The sequence below is a fragment of the Carassius gibelio genome, chromosome B6, assembly GCF_023724105.1.
Source record: "Carassius gibelio isolate Cgi1373 ecotype wild population from Czech Republic chromosome B6, carGib1.2-hapl.c, whole genome shotgun sequence".
Lineage (NCBI taxonomy): Eukaryota > Metazoa > Chordata > Actinopteri > Cypriniformes > Cyprinidae > Carassius > Carassius gibelio.
Window position 1 is genome coordinate 20,079,549 of NC_068401.1, and position 25,822 is coordinate 20,105,370.

At 41.2% G+C, this 25,822-nt stretch overlaps 1 protein-coding gene across 1 annotated transcript in view; it reads right to left on the bottom strand.

Moving 5' to 3' along the window:
- Positions 1-23,380, bottom strand: part of LOC127960142 (LHFPL tetraspan subfamily member 3 protein-like) — a 64,248-nt gene extending 40,868 nt beyond the window's left edge. Inside the window, exon 1 of the mRNA XM_052559722.1 lies at positions 22,331-23,380. Within this exon, the coding sequence (XP_052415682.1) occupies positions 22,331-22,958 (628 nt within the window). The 5' untranslated portion in view covers positions 22,959-23,380. The remainder of the gene's footprint in view (positions 1-22,330) is intronic.
- Between the last annotated feature and the right edge of the window lie 2,442 nt (positions 23,381-25,822).

The window sequence follows — 25,822 nt, forward strand, 5'->3', positions numbered from 1 at the left end:
GCAGATCCATTTCCTATTTGGCGCCTAAACTCTGGAATAACCTACCTTACATTGTTCGGGAGGCAGACACACTCTTGCAGTTTAAATCTAGATTAAAGACCCATCTCTTTAACCTGGCATACACATAACATACTAATATGCTTTTAATATCCAAATCCGTTAAAGGATTGTTAGGCTGCATTAATTAGGTAAACCGGAACCGGAAACACTTCACATAACACCCAATGTACTTTCTACATCATTAGAAGAATGGCATCTACGCTAATATTTGTCTGTTTCTCTCTTGTTCCGAGGTCACCGTGGCCACGAGATCCAGTCTGTGTCCAGATCAGAGGGTCACTGCAGTCACCCGGATCCAGTACGTATCCAGACCAGATGGTGGATCAGCACCTAGAAAGGACCTCTACTGCCCTGAAAGACAGCGGAGACCAGGACAACTAGAGCCCCAGATACAGATCCCCTGTAAAGACCTTGTCTCAGAGGAGCACCAGGACAAGACCACAGGGAACAGATGATTCTTCTGCACAATCTGACTTTGCTGCAGTCTGGAATTGAACTACTGGTTTTCGTCTGGTCAGAGGAGAACTGACCCCCCAACTGAGCCTGGTTTCTCCCAAGGTTTTTTTCTCCATTCTGTCACCGATGGAGTTTCGGTTCCTTGCCGCTGTCGCCTCTGGCTTGCTTAGTTGGGGTCACTTAATTTACAGCGATATCATTGACTTGATTGCAAATAAAAACAGACACTATTTCAACTGAACAGAGATGACATAACTGAATTCAATGATGAACTGCATTTAACTATCATTTTGCATTATTGAGACACTGTTTTCCAAATTAATGTTGTTCAGTGCTTTGACGCAATGTATTTTGTTTAAAGCACTATATAAATAAAGGTGATTGACTCCCACAAAAGGATTTATTCGGCCTGTTTGTTGCTGCCGTGTGCTTTGAGTTTGAGCACTTGTCAAGTTAATTCTCTATCGTCTATTCATCTTTTTATCCTAAAATCAATTTTATCACCATAATTTTCATTTTCTATAATTTGTTTATATATCCTCTGTTGTATTCAACAAAAAACATCCGGGGGCGCCTTTTTATCACTAGTTTAATTTTTATTTCCCGTTTCAGCTTTTAGCTTATAGCCCGTTAGCATCACCAGTGTGGTTGCTGCTAACCTTGCATTCATTGCTAATACTTTATTCACACACTTTACCATTGTTTTACTCACTGTTACTTAATTAAATGGTGGATGTGTAAACCTTTGAGTGCAGGTGAGGACACGTTCGATCTGCATTCTGTGCAGCTCGAGCTGGAGGCCGTGGAGAAGCAGATTCATGACCTGGTGCAGAAGCAGGCCCAGCTGAGAGAGCGTAGAGCCATGCTGGAAACCTCCTGGGCTGACGCTCACAAGTATACAGCGCACTGCTAACAGTCCCACCACCTCTACGTGTGTTTCTTTGCACAGGCCCGGTGCATCCAGGACGCAATCTTCACAGATTTCCTTCACTACGTTGCCGGGACAACACAGACTCTGGGTGTATCCGCAGCGAAGGATGCGAGCCAGGCCACCGGGCAACTGTTTCTCCCTCTCTGCTGCTTCTGGTCTTCGCTCTCCTCCATGAGACGGAATGATACTGTGATATTCAGAGACTCCATTGTCTGGCTCGTTTTTGCTACATTAGCCGTAGGTAAATTGCACACTAACTGTTTCCTTGTTGCTCGTGTTTTCAATGTTTCTGTGTAGATACCAGTGATTTTGAAGGGCGACGAGAGCATCGGAGCGGTCGTGCTTTACACATAGTGATATTCTCAATGTTATATTCTCAAAACCCAGAGAACAGGATACAGGTTTAACTCATTTGAAATACTTTTGCTTAATGTTACACTGTCAGATATGCAAAATAAATCTATTGTATCTCTTCCTCTGGCTACTGTGTATAGACCACAAGGGCCATACAGAATTCCTAAAAGAATTTGCAGTTCCCTTTCAGTCGGTCACGTTCTACGTTATGTCAGAAAGCGAGCTCTGCCTCGCTGTGCAGGTATATAAGGAGCTGTGCAAGCAACTTAGGTTTTCGCTTCGGAGCCGAGGAAATTGCTTGCTGCTTGCGAGTCAGCTGGTGTTGGTGTGACAGCACGATTCAGCAGTTCGTCTGGGCTTCTTGCATTCAGCTCATGCGTTCCCCTGAGTGCTTCAGCACCACTGAACGAGCTTTTTCCATCTCTAAAAGAGTAAACGGGTTGAGCTTGCATCTTTTTAAAGATGTCATTTCGCCCGTGTGTTTCTGGGTGCGGTCGATATATGGTTTGAGGGTTACCGTGTGGGCTTCCCCGATGAGCTAGCCTCCACGGGCCACTGACCTCGTTGGCGGAGCGGTTACGGGGTATGCTGGGGTCCTCAGAGCACCTCCGCATGGCATGGTTGTCCCAAGCTTTCCTCCAAAGCCTGTAAGTCCTATTTGTACTCAGCTCCTCAACTCCCCGGTCTCCCAGGCTGGCCTCTTCAGTGATGCGGTGGAGAATTTTGCCCAGCAGTTCTCTGCCACCCAGAACCAGTCTGAGGCCATCAAACACATTCTGCGCCAGTGGCCTGCTGCTGCCTCTGCCCTGCCGCTGGCATTCCTGAGATGGGCGGAAATTAGATTCAATTCGCCCAGTGTTCCCCCAGGTTTCAGGTGTTCGCACAATGATGGTGGGCAAGGATGGTCCTGTCATGTGCACGGAAGTCGCGACCCTGCTGGCAAAGGGCGCGATAGTGCTGGTCCCTCCAGCCGATATGAAGTCTGGCTTTTACAGCCCCTACTTCATAGTAACTAAGAATACAGGTGGGTTACGGCCAATCCTGGACTTGTGTGCCTTAAACCGAGCTCTACACAGACTTCCGTTCAAGATGCTAACGCCTAAGAGCATTTTCAAATGCATTCGTTCATTGGATTGGTTTGCAGTGATCGACCTGAAGGACGCGTACTTTCATGTCTCTACATGAACATTCTACATTCTACATACATTCTTCCTCGACACAGACCATTTCTTCGGCTTGCTTTCGAAGGGCAGGCATTTAGTACAAAGTTCTCCCATTCGGGTTGGCCCTGTCTCCCCGTGTCAATGACTGACTGGCTCTAGCCCACTCTCGAGCACGGCTGTGCAAGCACAGGGATCTGGTGCTCAGACACCTCACCCGTCTGGGTCTTCGGGTCAACTGGGAAAAGAGCAAACTCTCTTCCCTGTGCAGAGGATCTTTTTTCTCGGTATGGAAATAGACTCGGTGGCCATGTTCGCGCAGCCTACGAAATGAGGGCGTGCAGTCACTGTTGAATTGCCTGAGACAATTTGAGGGCAAGAAAGCGGTTCCACTGAAACTGTTTCAGAGGCTCCTGGGGCAGGGCTCCTCTCTGCCACGGGCTGGGGTGCCATGTGCAACGGGTATGCCGAGTCAGGTTGCCTTGAGTTGCTAGCACTATGGCTTGCTCTGCACCGCTTCAGGGCCCTGCTGAAGGACAAGCACGTTCTGGTCCATATGGACAACACTGTGACTGTAGTGTACATCAACAATCAGGGCGGTCTACACTCCCGCCACATGTCGCCACTCGCTCACCATCTCCTCTTGTGGAGTCAGAAGCATCTGAGGTTGCAACGTGCCATTCACATCCTGAGCAGGCTCAATTGTGCACCCGACTCTGGCACCTGTGTCCTGACATGTGTGGGTTCTGGACGGGTCACAGAAGGTTTAGGTACCTTGCCAACTCAGGTGGTAGGTACCATCACTTCGGCTAGAGCCTTGTCTACCAGACAGGCCTATGCTTTGAAGTGGAAACTCTTCGTCACTTGGTGTTCTTCATGTCATGAAGACCCCTGGAGATGCCCAATTGGGTCAGTGCTTTCCTTTCTTCAGGAACGGTTGGAACGAAGGCTGTCTCCTTCTACCCTGAAGGTCTATGTGGCCGTCATTTTGGCTCACCATGACCCTGTTGATGGAAAGTAGCATATTTACTAATAGTAGCATACCTATTAAGTTCTGTATCAGTTACAAAATATTTTTATGTACCTATACGGAATTTAATGGTTTAGCTCCTGCATACCTAACTAGTCTTCTACCATGCTACAATCCATCACACTCCCTAAGGTCACAAAACATTTGATAGTACCTAGGAAAGCAAAGTCCAATAAAGGAGGTAGAGCTTTCCCACATTTGGCTCTCAAACACTTGAATAGCCTTCCTAATAAGGTTCAAAAACACTCTCTCTGTTTAGAGTTGTTCCGATTCCGATACTAGTATCGGAAATATCACCGATACCACAACAAATTCTGTCATCGGCATCGGCGAGTACATGGACCCATATACCGATCCGTTACCATTTTCTTAAATAAGACCTAGTTATGACCTAACCACTAGCTTTTTAGCTAGCTTTGCCTAACCACTGCACAGTTCTTCTTCGCTGCTCAGAATGCATTGCAAACACAGGAAGCTGTGCTGTGTTGCCACATACAACCCCTGTTTAGAGCAGTGAAGAAGAAATGAAAACGCGTTAGCAGTATGGCCGCTGTTTAGCAGTATTTCAGACTAGACCAACCAGACAGTAAAACGGCGACGAGGGATGCCACAAGTACTGGCACTTCACTACCAAGTCGGTGCTGAAAGTTTAAAAATGTGATGATACCAGCGTCTTCTGTAGCACCGGTAGTAAGTTACCGACTCCCAAGTATATTCGTCACCCGCACTCAAATCTTCATGGCAACCCAACAAATTAAATGTTCGGTTTAACGTGAGTAAATTGAAAGTATACTATTGACAAATCTTTTGAGTTGTGAGTAAATTGACAAATGTTGTAGCCTACAGTAGATTTAGCTATGTCTCTATGTAGTAATAATAATACGTCTCTATTAATTATAATAATTATGCCTAGACGGTTGCTTGTTTTTTACTTGTTTTGTTGTAAAGAGATTATCTGATTAATATATCATTTTTTATATTCCTAGACTTATTTGTTGCAGTTTTTTTATACAGTTATATTGTAAAACTAAAATACCTTTTTTAGTTTGCAGTGTTAGGTTTATGGCTGCATTTGAAGTTCTTTTTCGCTTAAGAAAATAATCAATATTACTGTCAAATTCATGTCAGATAATAAAAATACTGTAATAAATACAGTAGTTCACCATGTATTTGTTCATGTTTTATTAAGGGATAAGTCTGAAGCACACCATAACATAATTCTAGCAATTTACACAGGCCTAGTAGTATATACAGCTGTTTATACAGATACACACCCAGGTATCGGATCAGTACTTGATATCGGCCGATACCCAGAGCCCAGGCATCAGAATCGGGAAGAGGACAAAGGGTATCGGAACATCTCTAGTTTAAATCTAGATAAAAGACACATCTCTTTGGCCAAGAATTCAAATAATGCATCTCATAATCTTGTACTTGAGCTTGGAGCCCTCCCTCCGAACAGCACGCCAAATATGCTACTAATTGCTCTACCATATTATATGTTAGTGCGAACTCGTGAATAATGTTTGTTTCTCACAAGCTCCAGTCTGGATCCAGAACACCTGAGAAGAGACTAGGTCAACCCCTCAGATGATGCCAACCCTGAAACAACATACAGAACTACTGAATTTTGTTATAAGTTTGATTGCATCATAATTGCTGTTAATAGTGTTCATTGTCTGTTTAACTACAACTTTAATTGATTTTTCCACACATTTCTGCCATATGTACACAACCACTGATAAGTTACTACTAAATATTACAGAAACATACATTTTCTGTAAAGTTTTGTGCATAAAGCATTTTATGGAGAGTAAAAAAAACTATAAATCCTATTTCTAAAAAATATATAAAAAAAAATAAAAAATGGGTCAGTTCTGAATTTGCTATGGCAATCTGGTGCTTCTGAATCAGCTACTGCAAGTATGTTTTCTTAATAGTTTAAGTATTTGCTATTGACTTTTAAAATACAGAGTTTTTCGCTGTGCAGGGTCACTTCACAGTGAAATCAGCTTTCATAATCGCTGCTTGCGTACTGCAAATACATATGAGCATCATCTCTGTGTCTGTCATGTGTCTCTATTCCCCTTTCGGGCTTGAACTGATAATAACACTAAGGATATTATTTACCATCTTTACATTTATGTTGAAAGCTGAAGCTCTGAAGCTTTCATACTTAACCTTCATTAAGTATGAAAACAGGAAACCAAAGCCAAAACTTGGATATTTTAGCCAATATAGAAATCCTGGCCAGGACGTGTCCTGGGAAAATGGCACATTTGGTAACCCTATTTATGTTTAGCAGAAGGAGGAAACAGGTTTAAAACAACTTTTCAGTACATGAAGGTATCCATTTTTTTTTTTACTTAAAATTTTTGATAAAACATCAAACACACAGAGAAAAATCACTCAATACTCTTGACTGAAAAACTTTAATAGTGTTGCTTTAATATGAATCAATGTATATAGTGTTTTATTTTTATATTTGTTCATTCAATTTGTTTAATGCTCCTGCTAAATAATCATACCTGAAAATAAAACACTTAATTTTATTTGTATAATATCTGTATTTGTAATGTGTATCTTTGTTCTAATTATTTAATAACAAATTTTTCTATCTTTACCCATGCACTTCAGCCTAAATATATGCCATACTTTTTCATATTTTGATACCTTAAAAGGCTTTATAAGAGGGAAATTAGTTTGGGTGCAAATGCTCAAACAGCTTGCAAAATCGAAAAACCATACATTTGTGACTGGTTGTGTGTGTGTGGATCAAATCACACGGAGAGCAGGTGGATGGTTACTCAAGTCTTGCTTTACTGGGCCTGGGACAGACAAAACTGGGACAAACACGACCAAAAGCTGGTTAGTGTAGGCTATCAAAGCATCAACGTTGCTCAGAAATCAGCAGTGAGAGATGTGAGACTCTGCTGGATTTACATTTTTACAGTGATCGTGAACATATAGTGGAATAAAATTCAAAATAAAACACATTAAAAGAAATAAAATAAATTGTCTCCGTTCTCATTACTTCACATAAATACAGAGAAACTATAACCTTAAGTAACCATCATTTTGCATATTTTTGTATAAATGAAATGCAGAAAAGGAACAACTAAAATGGCGCCGTTACTCTGTTAAGCACATGTGAGCATATGGCATGTGTTAATGCGAACACTTAATTCGGCTTATATTTTTACACAGAACATGACAAATGTGAATATAAAACATACCTGGGACAAACACGACCAAAAGCTGGTTAGTGTAGGCTATCAAAGCATCAACATTGCTCAGAAATCTTAAATGAAATCAACAGATACGGAGTTCACAGGCAGGTTAACATACACACGCATCACATTTAATCATCGCAATTAACATATTTTGACTCTACTGACAGACAGGCAAATGAGGTAAACTTGTGTGTAATATTAAAGTCCAATCTTGCACTTGAAAATAATATAAACTCCGTTTATGACGCAGCGCTTATTGATGCGACTTACCAGCAGTGAGAGATGTGAGACTCTGCTGGTAATTACGTAACTCCGCACACAATATCACGCACACAAATGCGAGTGACTCAACAGCCAGCCAATGTCGAGTTTCCCCCAATTAATGCATGAATTTAACAGCATTATTTAAACTCCGTTACACATGAAGAAGAATTGGGATAAAATCATGATATTTAAAAATAAATAAATAAATAGTTATATTTTTATCATATCGCGTCCACCCTTAGACGAGGGGGAACAAACCCATAAAGACTTCAAACTCCTCATAATGCCATTTTGCCTCTGCCCTTCAGTAGGTCTGTGCATTCCACTGCCTTGATTGGAACATATACGTTCGCTTCAAACTGGAATCATGGTGGAATATCCTGTGAGGTCCACTTCGCAGATTTCTATAATGAGTTGAAGTTGAATGAGGGGTTTTATTAGTGGGACATACAAATGTGCAGTGTTTGGGGTACTCCAAATTGGGAAACACTCATTTTGAATGCATGATATTTATTACAAACTATTACTATTCTGAAGGCATTTGATTTAATTTCACTGTTCTAATGTTCAATGTTTATTATCTATAATGTTAAAAATATTTTTTTTTCAGGCCATACAAGTTAATCATAACAATGTCTCAAAAGTTATAACTTTCTAAAAGCTACAAAAAGGAGGGAAGTGGAGCAAGAGTAGCCAGGTGGGTCCCAGGCCGCAGCCATAGTGGAGGAAGGGCTGATGACAGAGCAGGTGGGAGAGGGGTCCAAGGCAGAGTTCGAGAGCTAACAAGTCAGGGTAGGGGTGGGCGATATGGGAAAAATATAATATCACGTTTTTTTTTTTTTTTATATATCACAATTCATAATTGTGATAAAATTGTGAATTGTGATATATAAAAAAAAAAAAAAAAAAAAAGTTGTCAGAGCATTATAGCCAAACTTATTTCCCTATTATAAAGACAAAGCCTTTCAAGCTAACAAAAAAAAGAAAAAAAAGAATGGCACATATTAAGGCCAAAGAGGGCGAAGATAAAAATCTTTATTATTATTTTTTTATACACATTAGATACACAAATAATTCAAAAATAAAACAAACAGTGTTTTATCCTCTTTTCAAGAAATTGAATGAACAAACATAAAAATAAAACACTATATAAACTGATTCCTAAAGCAACTGTATTAAATTTCTTCAGTCAAGAGCAGCGAGTAAATTTTCTCTCTGTGTTTTAAAGGAATAGTTCACCCAAAAATAAAAATTCTGTCAGCTGTCTTCTGTAATAGTGTTTTATTTTTATACCACCATTTAAAGTGGTTTTAAACCTGAATGAGTTTCTTTCTACTTTTGAACATATATGTTATTTTGAGGAATGTGGAAAACCAAACAGTTGCTGGTCCACAGTGACTTCCATAGTCTTTTTTGCCACTATCAAATTCAATGAGGACCATCAGAAATTAAATTTTAGGATGATCTATCCCTTGACAGTAATGACAGTAGACTGTGTGTTTAATAGCCTTAGTGTCCCTTTAAGACCTGCATACATCTAATATACAGGCACGGGTGTATGCGGTGCTCAGAAAAAGCACAGGTCAAACCAGCACGCAAATGAAACATTTAAAAGCACATGCAAATAATGAGAATGTAACTCTACAGCTGAGTAAACATTGCTGTGAATGCATGTGGTGTTGTACACTATACAATGGAGGTGCCTCATATACTGCCCTCACACACAAATTGGCAACACCCATTACAGGGAGTGCCTCGGACAGGGAAATGACCTCGATGGTCGTGATGGAACAAACAGACAGTTCAGGGCTGACAGAACATTTATAAATATGGTCACCTTGGCTGTAACAGGACATGCAGAGAATTCAGAAAAAGACAGTAGTAGAATTGGTTTGTCCACATATTCATCTATAATTCCCTCTGAGCTCAGCTTTGGTTAACCCTCAACAGAAGTGCAGTGGGCAGGGCTTTCCTCCTTGCCCTAGAGCTCCACTGTGGCATCCTCTGTGATTTCTTATTCAAAAGCATAATGCAAAAAATACTGAATATAAAGGGTGTATTACATGTATTAGAGAATTAGAGGTGTACAATGTGTATCAGAGAAAAACATTTCTTTCTTAATGAGATTTACCCCCATTTAATTTCTTATTCTCCAATGAAATGTTAGATTATTATTATTATTTTTTTTTTATATATAAAAAAAATCAAATGAATAAACAATGCAGATTTATTTTCACAGCCTTTTTTGTTTATCATATTTACCAAGGGTGAGCACTTGCAGTTTACTGTAATGCAAACCTGTGCCACAACTGTTTTGTTAAAAGCTATATAAATTAATGTGACTTGACTTGACAGAAGACCCAACCTACCAAAGGTATAACTGACAAGTTTCCTAGCATTTGTTTTTTGTTTTTGAAAGTTTCTTTTATTTTTGTTATGAATGATCCTGCCATTCTTGTCTTCCTGTTGGAGTAGGGGGATCTCTGTCTAGAGTAGTGCAAAAGAGCATATTCAGTCTGATTTAATACTTTGCTTACTTGTTCGCATGTAAGCTGTTACTCATATATTAATATATAAAACGGCCTGCTTTTTCTGTTGTGATTTGTGTTTTTTACATAGTGTGAAAAGAAAGAAACTTAACAGCAACAACAAACCATTGTCAAAATGACTCGGTCAGTGAAACCAACATATCTCTAACAGAAATCCATAAATTCCTGACAACCATAATTTACTGCTGATTTGAAAAATGACTGGCTGATATTAACACCCTATTAACACCCACACAACTGTACAACCACTATAAATTAGGCTACTTAAAAAACATATACAACTATATTCTACCAGATGCCATTATTTACGACCCAGTTATTCAAGTTATGTTCTCAAATGTTATGGTAGGGCGGTTTTATATGCAAAATTACTTTATATGCAAAATGACATCCAATCATGACAGCTAGTATCAGGCTCAAGTCTTACATGAGATGATCAAAGGTTTCAATCAAAGAAAAATAAGAAAAAAGAAAGAAAGAAAAAGAAAGAATTTTTTCTTTCATTTAAGCATTTATAAACCACTTCCTTCCTGAAAACAGAATATAATATAACATTTTAAAGGGATAGTTCACTCTCAAATGAAATTTTGGTATGTTTTAGCTTACCTCGAGGACATCCAAGATATAGGTTTCTCTGTTTCCTCAGTATTTCCCATTTTGATATTTTTACGTCCAATCGTTCTTGTCTGTGATTCACATAATGGATGTCTATGGTCACCACCTCAAAGAGCATGCACAGAGGAGTCAAAATTAAACAATTCCCCATCGTAAGTACACATTGATGACCTAAGACACGAAACAAGTGGTTTGTGTAAGAAAACAAACAGTATTTATATTGTTTTTACCTCTTGTACACAACCACGTTCAACTGATCTGAGTGCACGAGTGCTTCCTGATTTGACGTGCGCACGTGCTCTGGCTTAGTCTGCGCAAGCGCGAAAAGCGCTGGAAGCGATCTCTCGCGCGTGTACATCACTCATTGTTTACACTTACTGCCTATGGTTTACACAGATTTCGGAAGTTTCACCTTTCACTGTGAAGATCTAAACATATTTAGACGTACAGGAAATTGCAATGGAAGACGATTTCAATATATCCATAGACAACGTTGAATTTTTTTCACAACCATATTTATTTGAACCAGAATACACAGACCAAGTACTCAGGAGCGATCCGCTGCAGCAGCACATCTTCAAGCCTCAGAGACAGAGATCTCTTCAAAATTGGTGGTGTTTTAGTAGCAAGTGTTGTGAGATGCTAACAGAAGTGGAGAGCATATGTTGTCACGAATGGAACAACTACAAGACGACGACGAGGACATTGACAGTATCGCATCACACACCTACCTGCCTGATTGAAGATCCTTAGTTTCCTTTCGATACTTCACTCATACTGCGTTTGGGGAAAAGCTCCTTTTTTCCTCGATACTGAAGCCTTTTTTCAATAACACAGTGCAACTGCACTGCCATTGGTTTAATCTGTAAACTTTTTTAAACCAATGACAGTGCTGCGTAGCTGCGCGAGCCTGTGGCGATGCAGCGCGCCAAAGCCCGCCAAAATGGGCGGGGCGAATGGCTATATAAGCAGGCAATCGCCAGAGAAAATCAGATCTTACTCCTTCAGCGACGACTTCACTTCGCTGGATCTCTGCTGAACGCCTTCGCCTGGAACGAGCTCTCGCCGTTGAAGAGGCACCGCAGCGGACCAGCTGAGACCGCCGACCACCTGCAGCGCCGGCGTTCTCGCAGACAGCCGCTCTCAGCGCCGATCTCGGGCCGCCCGCTTCCGGACGCTTCTCAGCGATCTCCTGCCGCCATCCGGCGATCGTAAAAGAGGTTTTCTAAAAGAGCGTTTCTAACGCCATTTTAACGGTGGCGGCCATGCCGCGCCACAGCTGTGGCACATGCAGAGCCCCTCTGCATGATGACGACGGCCATGGTGAGTGTGTTTTCTGCCTGGGTAAACCCCATGCTGAGGCTGCACTCACTGAGACTTCATGCTGCTTTTGTGAGAGCATGAGTCTTGCCTCTCTGCGCTCGCGGATTGCTTTCTTTAATGAAAGCAATCCCGCCCCTCGCGCCCTCCCATCTTTTTCCTCCAGCGAGCCGGCCAGGAAAAGACAGCGGGGAAGAGGGGCTCAGTGCCCGGATTTGGAGTGGGCCCCCCCTGAAGAGCCGAAACGCAGCAGGCTGGACGAGTGGTACCTGCCAGGACGCCGCCAGGCCCCCCGCCAGCGATCTGCCCCGTTCTTCCCTGAGGTTCATGATGAGCTGACAAAGTCGTGGCGCGCCCCCTACTCGGCTACTCTAGCTCTCAGCTCAGTAGATGGCTCTCAGGAGAAGGGCTATGGGCAATTGCCGCCCCTGGACGAGGCCGTGGCTGCTCACCTCTATCCCCCCGCGGCTGTGGGGTGGAAAAATAAGAGAGCCCTTCCTTCCAAGCCCTGCAGGACGACCTCTGCCATGGCTGGCAGGGCCTACACTTCTGCGGGCCAAGCCGCTTCATCTCTGCACACCATGGCCATATTGCAGGTGTTCCAGGCAAAGCTTCTCCGTTCCCTGGATGAGTCTAGCTCTAGTGAACCTGCTTTTCGCGACCTCCGCAGCGCCACTGATTTGGCCCTGCGCGCCACGAAAGCCACGGCCCAGGCCATCGGACGATCCATGGCCAACCTGGTTGTGCTGGAGCGCCACCTCTGGCTCAACCTAACAGAGATTAAGGAGAGCGACAAAGTGGCCTTTCTCGATGCCCCAGTCTCTCCATGCGGCCTCTTCGGACCAGCTGTAGAACGCTTCACTGTAGCACAGAAGTCGTCCCAAGCCATGTGACACTTCCTGCCCAAGCGCTCCACCTCTGCCCCGAGTCGCCCCAGGACTGCGCCGACTCAGCACCAGAGCAAACCTGCCCCTTCTACCCCCCAGGCGGCGCCCCCTAAGGAGCAGCACCCAGCTCGCCCCACTAGGCGCTAAACCGCCTAGACGTCAGGGCCCCCGGCAAAGGATTGCGCTGGACTGAGAGCGAGAGCTGGATTTACTCTGCCCAGTGAGGGCTTTGAGGATTTACATTGAGCAGTCGCAGCCGTTCAGGCAATCTGACCAGCTTTTGTCTGCTTTGGTGGCCGCACCAAAGGGTCTTCGGTCTCAAAGCAACGCCTCTCGCGTTGGATAGTTGAATCTATCGCTCTATGTTACTCCTCTATGGGCCTTGAGTGCCCCATAGGAGTTAGAGCCCACTCTACTAGAGGGATGGCCTCTTCATGGGCCTGGTCTAGTGGTGTCTCTATCAAGGACATCTGTGAGGCGGCCGGCTGGTCCTCGCCGTCCACTTTTGTCAGATTCTATAGCTTGGATATCCCGACCTTGCATGCTCGGGTTCTTTTGGTTAGCAGGCTCTGTCATCATACCACCTCCAGGGAGCTAGCTCCCTCTTAGCAGTGTAGCGTCAAGGGTTCGATGGCTCTGGCCCTCTCACTTATCCTCTGGACCCCAGGGTGTTCAAGTTAAGTCTTGTGGCACGGCGTGGTTGAATTCGTTCCCCATACGCAGTATGAGTGAAGTATCGAAAGGGAACGTACTCGGTTACAAACGTAACCCCTGCGGGTTCAGTGTCGTCGCTTCAGTCGTATGACCTGATTTCCTCTAGTGATTGCCTGCTTATATAGCCATTCGCCCCGCCCATTTTGGCGGGCTTTGGCGCGCCGCATCGCCACAGGCTCGCGCAGCTACGCAGCGCTGTCATTGGTTTAAAAAAGTTTACAGATTAAACCAATGGCAGTGCAGTTGCACTGCGTTATTGAAAAAAGGCTTCAGTATCGAGGAAAAAAGGAGCTTTTTTATGTCTTGTGAGTCACAGAGTTTTTGTACTTCGTCATCGCGTGTACCTGTCTATAAGCACGCATACAGTCACGAGTTTCTGCTCGATGTCGGCAGAACCGCATTTATACAGTTAAACTCCGAGCACGTGGAACAGATACGGGATCTAGGTGTGCTACGGGGGCCTTCACCATCACCGACCCCCACTACTGCATCTCGCCCACAGCGGAGGCGCCACAAGCTGTGTGAGAGGAAGCAGAAGAGGGGGAAGCGTGGAGGTATCCGGGCTAGGCTAACGGCTAACCCACACAAGCCATCTATCCCCACCATCGTACTGGCAAACGTACACTCTTTGGACAATAAACTCGATTACATTCGATTACTACGCTCAACTCAGAGGACTGTAAGAGACTGTTGTGTTTTTGTGTTCACGGAAACATGGCTCAGCAACAGCATTCCAGATGGCGCTATTCAGCTCGACCAGCTGACGTGCTATCGAGCGGACAGAGCTCTCGTCGCGGGAGGAAAAACCCGCGGCGGCGGGCTTTGTGTTTACATCAATGACGCATGGTGCCGCGATACTGTTGTGATCAGCAAACACTGCTCACCCCTGGTGGAGTTTATGATTATTAAGTGCCAGCCGTTCTATCTGCCGAGGGAATATACTGCTATACTGCTCATTTCAGTTTACATTCCCCCGTTCAACATCATCAGCAACAGGAACGACGCACTAAATGAACTGTACCAGCACATCAGTGTGCAGCAGACAGCACACCCTGATGCTTTTCTCATCATAGCTGGGGATTTCAACCATGCTGACCTAAAGAGTGTGTTTCCAAAAATACACCAACACATTAACTTTCCAACACGAGGTAATAACATTTTGGACTTTGTTTACACCACACAGAGAGGAGCTTACAAAGCCCTCCCCCTCCCCCACCTCGGAGCTTCAGACCACATCACTGTTATGCTAATGCCTGCATACAGACCACTCATTAAAGTCGCCAAACCAGTTCAAAAACAGATTAAAGTGTGGCCAGAAGGATCATCAGAGGTTCTTCAGGACTGCTTCACAGAACTGACTGGGACATGTTTAAGCAGGCTGCCACATGCAAAAACACCACTGACCTCCAGGAGTACACAGAGACTGTCACGGCCTACATCAACAAGTGTATTGATGATGTAACAGTCGCAAAAACCATCACTATCTGGGCCAACCAGAAGCCGTGGATGACAGGGGAGGTCTACAGACTTCTGAAGACACAGAATGGTGCCTTCAGAGCTGGAGATGAGGTGGGCCTGAGAACAGCCAGGACCAACCTGTCCCGCGGCATCAGAGAGGCTAAAAGACAGCATTCCAGGAGGATAGCTCATCAATTCAGCAACAGCAGAGACACTAGGAACCTGTGGCAGGGGATACAGACCATTACGGACTACAAGCCCCCACCACGGAACTGTGACAACAACATCTCTCTGCTAAGTGAGCTGAACACCTTCTTCGCTCGCTTTGAGCAACAAAACAGCACCACTGCACAGAAGACTCCACCTCCTCCCGGCGACCAGGTGATGACGCTGACCCCAGACAGCGTGAGGAGATCCTTCAGCAGGATCAATGCACGCAAAGCTCTGGGTCCTGACAACATCCCTGGGTGTGTACTGAAAGACTGTGCAGCAGAACTCACTGATGTCTTCACAGACATCTTCAACATATCTGAGTCAGGCTGTTGTTCCCACATGCTTTAAAACTACCACCATCATCCCAGTCCCAAAGAAGCCATCTCCATCCTGCTTCAATGAATACCGTCCTGTTGCACGTACCCCCATTCTCATGAAGTGCTTTGAACGGCTAGTCATGCTCCACATCAAGTCTGCCCTCCCCTCCTCCCTGGACTCCTTACAGTTTGCATATCGGTCCAACCGCTCGACCGATGATGCCATCTCCACTACCCTCCACTCAGCACTCACACATCTGGACAAAAAGGACTCATATGTCAGAATGCTGTTCATTGACTTCAGTTCAGCATTCAACATATTCATCCCTCAACAGCTCATTTACAAACTGATCCAACTGGGGCTCAACACTTCGCTGTGCAACTGGCTGTTGGACTTTCTGACTGGAAGACCTCAGGCAGTACGGGTCGGCAGCAACACATCAAGCACCATCACACTGAACACTGGGGCCCCCAAGGATGTGTGCTGAGCCCCCTCCTCTTCACTCTGCTGACCCATGACTGCACACCGTCACACAGCTCCAACCTCTTCATTAAGTTTGCGGATGACGTGACTGTGGTGGGTCTCATTAGCAACAAGGATGAGACAAACTACAGGAGTGAGGTGAGCCGCCTGCCACAGGTGGTGCAGTGACAACAATCTCTCTCTGAACGTGGAGAAGATGAAGGAGATTGTTGTAGACTTCAGGAGAGCACAAACTCAGTATGTATCTCTGACCATCAACGGTGGGACTGTGGAGAGAGTGAGCAGCACCAAGTTCCTGGGTGTGCACATCACAGAGGACCTCTCCTGGACTGAAAACACAGCAGCACTGGCCAAGAAATCAAATCAGCGTCTCTACTTCCTCTGCAAACTGAGGAGAGCCAGAGCCCCACCCCCCATCATGTACACCTTCTACAGAGGGACCATCGAGAGCATTCTGACAAGCTGCATCACTGTGTGGTATGGCGCCTGCAACGCGTCCTGCCAAAAGACTCTGCAATGCATAGTGAGAGCAGCGGAGAAGATCATTGGTGTCTCTCTCCCCTCCCTCCAGGACATCTATGGAACTCGTCTCACCCGCAAAGCCCTCTGCATCGCAGGTGATCCCACACACCCATCACACAGCTTCTTCAGCCTGCTGCCATCAGGGAGGAGACAGCAGAGTCTCCAGGCAAGGGCAGCAGACTGAAGGACAGCTTCATCCACCAGGCTGTCAGGAAGCTGAACTCGCTCCCGAACTTGCCCCCCCTCCCCTCTTCTGCCTCAAGCACCACTGAACTATGACCCCCCCCCCCCCACTAATATAAAATGACAAGCACCAGTCAATTTGAGCAGCTTTGGTCTGCTCACTACCTCATTCTCCATGGAACTGATGTCATTCCACTACCTCATCAGTCAGTTTAATAATATAACTGCTCTTGAGCCCTTTGCCACTTTAATCAGACTTAATAAGCATTTGTTTTTGTACTAAATAATCTTTTATCTGCACTGTTGTTCACTTCATTGATTTGCACTCTTATCTGCCTTTTGCCTTGCGCTGCTTTATTTAACTTTATTTTTAATTGTATTATGTCTTTTTTTTAACACTCACTTATTGTATAGTTGTATCTACATTTTATCTTTTGATCTAGATTTTTAGGCTTTAATGTTAATGTTATCTGTGTGCACCAGGGGTCTGAGAGTAACGCAATTTCGATTATCTGTATGTATGTACTGTACATGTGGAAGAATTGACAATAAAGCAGACTTGAACTTGAACTTGAAAGAGCGTAATCAATCAACCGCTCAGATCAAACGTGCGAGCATACTAGAGCTGATATGTTTTCTCCTCAACATTAAGCAGTGTTGTGAGATACAGTGTGAAGCGCTTGAATTCAGTGATGAACACAAATGACTCTGCAATTTAAACTAGTTTAAAGTGATCATATGACGTTGCTAAAAATAACATTTTCTGTATTTGGTGTAATGCAATGTGTTTATGCAGTTTAAGGTTGTACATTATTGTAGCTCCTCTGTCCTGCCTTTCTAAAATGCGTAGATTTTTATAAAGCATATTGTTCTGAAAAGCGAGGTGTTCGCTGATTGGCCAGCTATCCAGTGCATCGTGACTGGCTGAATACCTCAAGCGTGTGACGGAAATGTTACGCCTCTTACCATACTATGATGCCGTGACTTGCCTTCTCCCGGTGTAGAAAAGGCCCCATAGTTATGTTAGTGTTGCTATTATTTAGTACAGTTGACCATATCATGCTTTATGTTTCACGTTTACTCCCATTTATTCAGTGCTTGTAACAGGGTAGCAAAAGTTCGTGCCGGTTTGTATAGTATATCTGACATCACGCAGTTAGTATTCAGTATGACAGAGATCGTCGGTCGGTTAGATTATAATTGTGTGACATTTTTCCTCAGATTGTGCGTGAATGAGAAAAGTAAGTATATTTGCCGCATTACTCATGATATTGTATTTCTTTTTCAGCTTTTATTTCTGATATTCGATATGGATGAGTGTTAGGAGTTTAAGGGTCGCTACGAGACCGCTGTGTTAATTATATCCATGTTCGTATGTTACTTTCTAACTTCGGTCCACTTAATTCAGTACGTAGGGTTCAAATCTGTCATATTGCATTTAGACACGTTTTAATTTATTCAATACTTGTTGTTATGAATGTTAAGTACTTTGTGGCTGAGTAAAATATGAAGTGGTGTTAAATATCATTATCTGGAACGCTATTGAGGCTTTAAAGTATACCATAGACAACAGTAAGTTCTAGCTACATTATTGGTAACTTAATGCATGGTAGAAAATCTGAGGAGTGTTTGAATCCTCTCTCTCTGCTTACATTTAGAGTTTAAGAGAAATATAGTCATATTCTGACTACTGTTTATGTCTGTAATGTGTATTAGTGCTTAAGGAGGAATGAGTGTATGCATATGTTCCTTTATTCATTTGTATTTGTTTCCCTCTCAAATTACACTCACCTTTAAAATCATTCATACAAGAAAGAGGAAGGAATAAATAGAATAATAAGAATTATTTCTCCGGTCTTCATTTCATACTCTGGCCTTAAGTGGTGTTCTGGCCGACACACCTGAGTGAACCTGGTGATAAACACAGAATTAGCACCTAGACTGAGCGTCTACCCATTATCTTTACTTCACCCGGAATGATGAGACACAACCAATAAAATCCATTACAAACTAGGCATTTGTTGCATCCAGTGGGGACATAATTACAGATTATAATGACTTATACTGTCTTTTAGGCATTGCGTATCGTGCTGCGTAAATATAAAACCATGTCTGCATTTGTGATCGAAGAAATGCCAAAAAACAAGTGCTACTTTATACTGCTCAAAACTTGCATTTGAATCATTAGTGCCAAATTCTTTAAATATGTAAATGTACTTACAAGCTGTGAGTCAGAAGTGCCAGACTGTCCTTGCAAAGTTGGAATTGGCCCACTTTATAGAAACAGCCTTTGTGCACAGAAGTATTGTAGGTTATGGTTCAGTAAACAGTCCTCATCCTCTGTAAAATGCGCTGCAAACATCAGACTATTTGGGTTGAACAGTTCTGGAACAGTGTTGTAAACACAACTTAACCACTGATTTCTAGTTGTGTCCTCTTTTGGAAGGCCAAACAAAGTAGTTTCGCTTTCACAATGAAACACACTGAGTCTCCACAACATGGCAGAGGCAACAGCGAGAATAAAAGTTATGCCTTCTTTCTTTGTTTGAACATTTGGGTAGTGTTATGCAAAGCTTCCCACATCGTGACGCAGACATGTGGGGGTGTGTTAGAATGAGACGTTTTAGGAGGGCATAGGTGACTCTTAAATTTTATAAAGAATATCTGTTTGGATTTGAGACTTTAGTCTATGCAACTTTACAGATCTTCTTTATGCACCAAGAGCTTGTAACACTCCAAAGAGAAATGAAATTTTTTAATTGCATCACATGACCCCTTTAAAGCCAAACAGGACAGTCAGAAGGCTTTTCAATATACACATCGCCTTCATTTATCATGGATTTACTGTAGTAACACTAACTGCACCATGTTTATATGGCAGAAATTTGGGATATTCACACTGAATTTTATTAAAGGAGTTGATGGTATATAATTGTGGTATATATTTGTGATTAAGCAATAGCATGTGTGCATTTAAATTAAAATTAAATTAAATGTATGCATTTAGCAGACGCTTTTATCCAAAGCAACTTACAGTGCATTCAGGCTATCAATTTTTACCTATCATTTATTCTTTATGTTTTTAGACTACTGTTTTTCATACAAATAGGCTACCTAAAAAACATAGTTACATTTATACCATGGTATCGTGGAGCTATATGTGTGGTTTTAAATGTTTATCATGATTTAAATGTATGTTACTATGGGAGACTGAATCCTAATAGATAGATAGATAGATAGATAGATAGATAGATAGATAGATAGATAGATAGATAGATAGATAGATAGATAGATAGATAGATAGATAGATAGATAGATAGATAGATAGATAGATAGATAGAAATGTAACCATATAAAACTGAGGTTGCCAAAATTGCAGAAACTAAGAAATTATTTTTTCCATTTAGATAATTATTTTGTTCAGGAAAAAAAAAAAATCTGATTTGTACAACTTTAACTTTGGAGCAAAAATCTGGCTTTAAACTTTAAAAAAGTAAAGATTTTACATTTATTGTGATAATAATCGATATTGACTGAAATTGCGGTCATTTTTTGAGCCATATGCCCCAGCCCTGCACTGAAAAGTATCTGATAAATTCAACATTTAGTTTTAAAAAGTAAAAACATGTTATGTTATGTTATGAAACAGTTAGTAAAGTCCCAATCCATTGTGTAATGTCTCTGTCAGAATTATTAGGAGTCAGAAAAAATATTTATGTAACACTGAACTTTAAGCAATTAAAATGTTAGAAATTAATTCAACATTTTTTTTTCTTTGTCATTATGTGAGAAATTAGGATATAGGTTGGGGCTTTATTTTGTACATTTAGAATTGAATGGATCACAATTTGTTCAAATTGTTCAAGAATTCTTGAGGATCATCCAGCTGCTATTTAGCCAACATGAGATAAGCTTTTATGTTTTTCTTGGTGAACAATGGTTTCCACCGTGAATCCCATTTTAAGCCTAATGTATTTCGGATAGAGTCATGTTTACTGACTTTTGCCAAGGCAAGAGAGGCCTGGTCTTTGGATGTTGCTCTGGGGTTCTAAAGAGTTCCTGGATAATTCTGCATCAAACAGTTGTGTCAGTTTAACCATCGAAGCTACACTACCACACAGTACCACAGTCCACAAACTAAGAAATTGGGGACAAAGATGTTTTCACAGCACTACAGGCACAAGAAACGGCAGCGACTTGCAGGCATGGCATTTAACAGATAATAGATTGTATAGAAGCCACACAAAATGTTAGAGCCTAATGTGGGGACAGGGAAATGATCAGGGGTTGTAAGTGTTTAACTTTGTGTGAATGTGCAAATGGTTATCTGCCAAAGCCACCATGCAAATTAGCATTCTGTTATGGTCTCCAAAGATAGAGAGAGACAAAATGTGTACAAGGAGAAAAACATAATGGTAAGAAACTCATACCCATTATTTCCATCATGTAAAAGTAAAAAGACACTACAGTCCAAAAAAAAAAAAACCTACAACAACATAGAGTTTCACAATAATCCATATAAGCACTACAAAAACCTTGTTGTGAACTTCATATGCAGCACTTATGTTGGTAAAATTGTGGTAGCCTATGCTGTTATCAAGGCTTTCAGTCACTGAAATTCAAAATCAAATGTCACTCCTGCTAAACCTAAATAATAATTATTAATACATTAATATGAATTAAAGCTATCAAAAAGTGGAATTTTAATATGTGTATTATATTTCTGCATAACTCTAACTATAAATAGTACAATTTAATCAATATAAAAGTAAATGATCAAAACCAGTAGGCTAAATCATTTCAATAATCTGTTAATTAATACTTGAGTAGTATTTAACATTATGTAACAAAATAATATTTGGCATATACACATATTTATATATGTGACTTCCAACAGGACAAGTTCACCCCGCTGTTTTTGCATCTCTTCAAGATTTTCTCCATCTAGACATTACATTTATTTCTTCTTCTTTTACTTTTAAAATAAAAACACATACTGTAACACCACATAGCAATACCTAGCAACCACCTACATCATGATGAACTGTTTTGCACAAGCAAACACTTTTCCCCAAGTTAAATTACCCCATTCCAGGCAATAGTAAACAGTAAGCTAAACAGAGCTATGCATATCGAATTTGTATTGATATGGGAATCAAACATATAAAGAGATTAATTAAGTGCACAGAAAACACAAAATAGCTTTATTGATTTTGATCCCTACCTTTTTTTGTTCTTTATAAAAAAAGTGAGAAATGGCCTACTGTACATTGTGTAATATTCCACCACAAAAGGCATTTCAAAAATAAATATGTATATGTAAATATGTAATAACATTTTCCTCTGGGCTAACAAGGCAACATGAAGGTATCATGGTCACTGACAAACAGCTTTACTGAACCCCCTGAAAACAGACTCACCACAATGAGCTCCATTCAGATAAACAAGAATCAGACATCAGTTCTTACATCAGTCGTTTACATGTGTTTTGTTGGAAAGTGACTAAATGTCAGGACTAAAGGTGAATTATGGCGTATATATTTTCCAAAAAAAACCTTCAGAATAAAAAAAAATACTCACCGCACAGAAGCTGCATCCAAGCGCAGGTTTTGTAAACGGTGGCGGTGTTGCAGAAGAAGAAGAGCGCCATACAGGCAATGCAGCTCAAAATGAGAACCATGGACAGCAGCACGAAGAAAGAGGCCGCCTTAAACGCGCCGGACGGGATGGAGCTGAAGTCGGAAAATGTTCCTTGGCAAATCAGCTCCCGGTTCGAGTTACCGTCACCCACGCAGTAATGGAACAACCCGAAGTAACCGGCATGTGGTGTACTCACGCTGTCCCCGATCCAGTAAGGCTGGATGAAGACTACCACGTTGATGGTGGCGAAGCAGATGGTGAAGATGGCCCACAGGACACCGATGGCTCGAGAGTTACGCATATAGTTGTCATGGTAAATCTTTGAGGCTTCTTGCGAAGGAAGCATTTTCACTATTGCTCCCAATTGTCTACTCTCCTGTGATTTGTTTCTGCTATTTCCGGCGTCTCTATCTCCCCCTATCTCCCCCACCGGTACCCTCAGAAATGGGCTTCTGCCGCGAGTCCACTGACTGGAGATAAATAAAGATTTGATATGATTTGAAGCAGTAAAGAGGTATCCGTCCTTGATTTTATTTTCCAATCTTTCTGCCACACCAGAATTTATCATGCATCAATTAAATAATGGATGGGAGGTTTGTTACTCGGTGAAAAAAACCCCGTTCGCTTCCTTTACATCTCCGTTCTAGAAAGCAGGCGAGAGGACTGAAATTACATTGCACAACTAATGTCTGTGACAAAATCGACAATTCGCATTATTGCTGCTCTGTGTGTCTGGGTATAAATAGTATATCCGGTGCACCCCTCATCGGCTGTAATGCTGTCAAGATCTCAATGATGGATCTTCTGCAGACGAGCAAGAGCAGATGTAACGAAATCTGGAGCATCAGCGAGAGTCGTCGCTCGTTGTCGTAATAACCTGTATGTGTCCGTCGAAAAAAAAACATCTGTGTTTCATTCAGGATGGCAATCCGTTTCGCAGTTTAAGCATTTGTCTTTCCTTTGCAAGCCACCGCTTATCCGTATTCCTGTTAGGCTATTTATTTTTTTGCGCACACACGCTTTTGGTGATGTTCAGAGCTGCAGGTGAATGCGCGTACACGATTTTGGATATTGCAGAAATTTCACGCCCCTTTAACATGCGTCAATACAAGTAGCTGTAATTGTTTTCATACGCGTTATGGAGCACCTTTATCTTTATAGCTCTTTTTATTTTAGCATAACCTACGCCAGGGGCGTAGATTACGCGGGGGACGTGTCCCCCCCCCCCTCCACTTTTAATATCATGGAAATTCGTCCCCCGCACTTTTTGGGTCAAGTTTGTTCTCATAGAGCTTTTCAGGAGCTGGTGTGAATATGAAAAATAATATTTGAGAGAAAAAGTTTTCAAGCCAATAGCAAAAAATAATTATATTTGAGACTAAAAAAAGGTTTGAGAGAAAGTATTTTCTCATAGAACATAAAAAATATATATTTGAATTTTTTTTAATTATTTCTGAGAAAAAAAATCTCTCTCAAAATACTTTGAAAAAAACTCTCAAATATATATTTTTTGCTATCAGTGTGAAAATATTTTCTCAAAAAAAAAAATTTTCTTTGCTCTTGATGCAATTTCTTGCTCTCGTGTCAGGATTTTGCTTTCACTGTGAGAATTGTGTCATGGGCGTGGCCACGTTCCTATTGGCCAGTCGGGTGAGCATCGTCTTGTCTCGGGAGTCGAACTGAATCATTACACCATTGTTCGGTTCACCTGCATAGATGCCGTCTCTGCCTTATGGCTAGTTAAGTTGAGCACGGACACTCCAATGTTTGGGCAAGATGATGACACACAGCTGGCTGAGCAAGTTCAGTATCACTGAAGATTAAACATTAAAAAATAGCACTCATATTCATGAATGAATGTGTATTATATTATTTGCTTGCTAATCGCTAGTAAAGCTAACCAGCCATCATGCTAGGTAAACTTGCAAACTCACCTGGTTTATACTATGTTTAAATCAAATGCCAAATTAATGTTTTGATTTAGATTTCACGCCTTATTTATATTTTTTTAATAAGTCTCTTCTGTTCACCAAGCCTGCATTTATTTGGTCCAAAGTAAAGCAAAAAAGAATAATTGTGAAATATTTGTAGTAACCTATTTAAATTAACTGTTTTCTAGTTGGATATATTTCAAAATGTAATTTATTGAGATTTCAAAGCTGAATTTTTAGTATCATTACTCCAGTCACACAATCCTTCAGAAATAATTCTGATATTCTGATTTGCTTTTCAAAAAAAAAAAAAAAAAAAAAAAAAAATTATATATATATATATATATATATATATATATATATATATATATATATATATAATATTAATAAACAAAAATATATAAAGAAACAAAATTATTGCTTTATCATCACTTTTGATCAATTCAAAGTGAAGTGACATTCAGCCAAGTAGAGTAACCCCATCGTCCAGACTGCACTCTGGGATACTTGGCCAAGTATGGTGACCCATACTCAGAATTCGTGCTCTGCATTTAACCCATCCAAAGTGCACACACACACGCAGCTGTGCCCGGGGAGCAGTGGTGATGCTGCCCTGAGACTCGAACTCACAAAAGAGTCCTTGCTAAATATAATTGTTCATTTCTATAATTTATTTTCCGAAAAACTAAAATTATATTGACTCTAAGCTTTTGAATGATATAGTGTATTATGTTGCAAAAGCTTTTTATTTCACATAAATGCTGATCTTTGGATCCTTATATTCATCAAAGAATACTGAAAAAAACTGAAAAAAAAAAATACTAAATTTATTTTTTAAAATATTGATAATCAGCAAATCAGCATATTAGAATGATTTCTGAAGGATGTGACACTGAAGACTGGAGTAATGATGCTGAAAATACAGCTTTGATCACACAAATAAATTACATTTTAAAATATATTCAAATAGGGAAAAAAGTTATTTTATATATAAAAAATATTTCACAATATTACTGTTTTTGCTGTACTTTGGATCAAATAAATGCAGGCTTGGTAAGCAGAAGAGACTTCTTTAAAAACATAATATCTTACAGTTCAAAAACTGTTGATTGGTAGGCTATATAAATTACAGAAATGTTATATATATATATATATATATATATATATATATATATATATATATATATATAATTTCTGTCCCCCTCACTTTTGAAAAGATGGCTACGCCCCTGACCTACGCTAGCAGACATGACAGGATTCAGGAACAATTTACCAGAGAGTGGCGACATGACAGGAACTAATCAGTGATTAGTGGCGAAAACCAAAAAACATGAATTATCTTTTTATTCATAATTGCATTCTTTGATTTCAACATCAAATGTTATCCTTTTTTTTTAATTCTACAAATTTATTGCAATCTGTGTTTGTCATTTCTTTGCACAATACATTATTCAGAATACCTGTGGATGATTCTAGTTTATTCTTGATAATATTATATAGT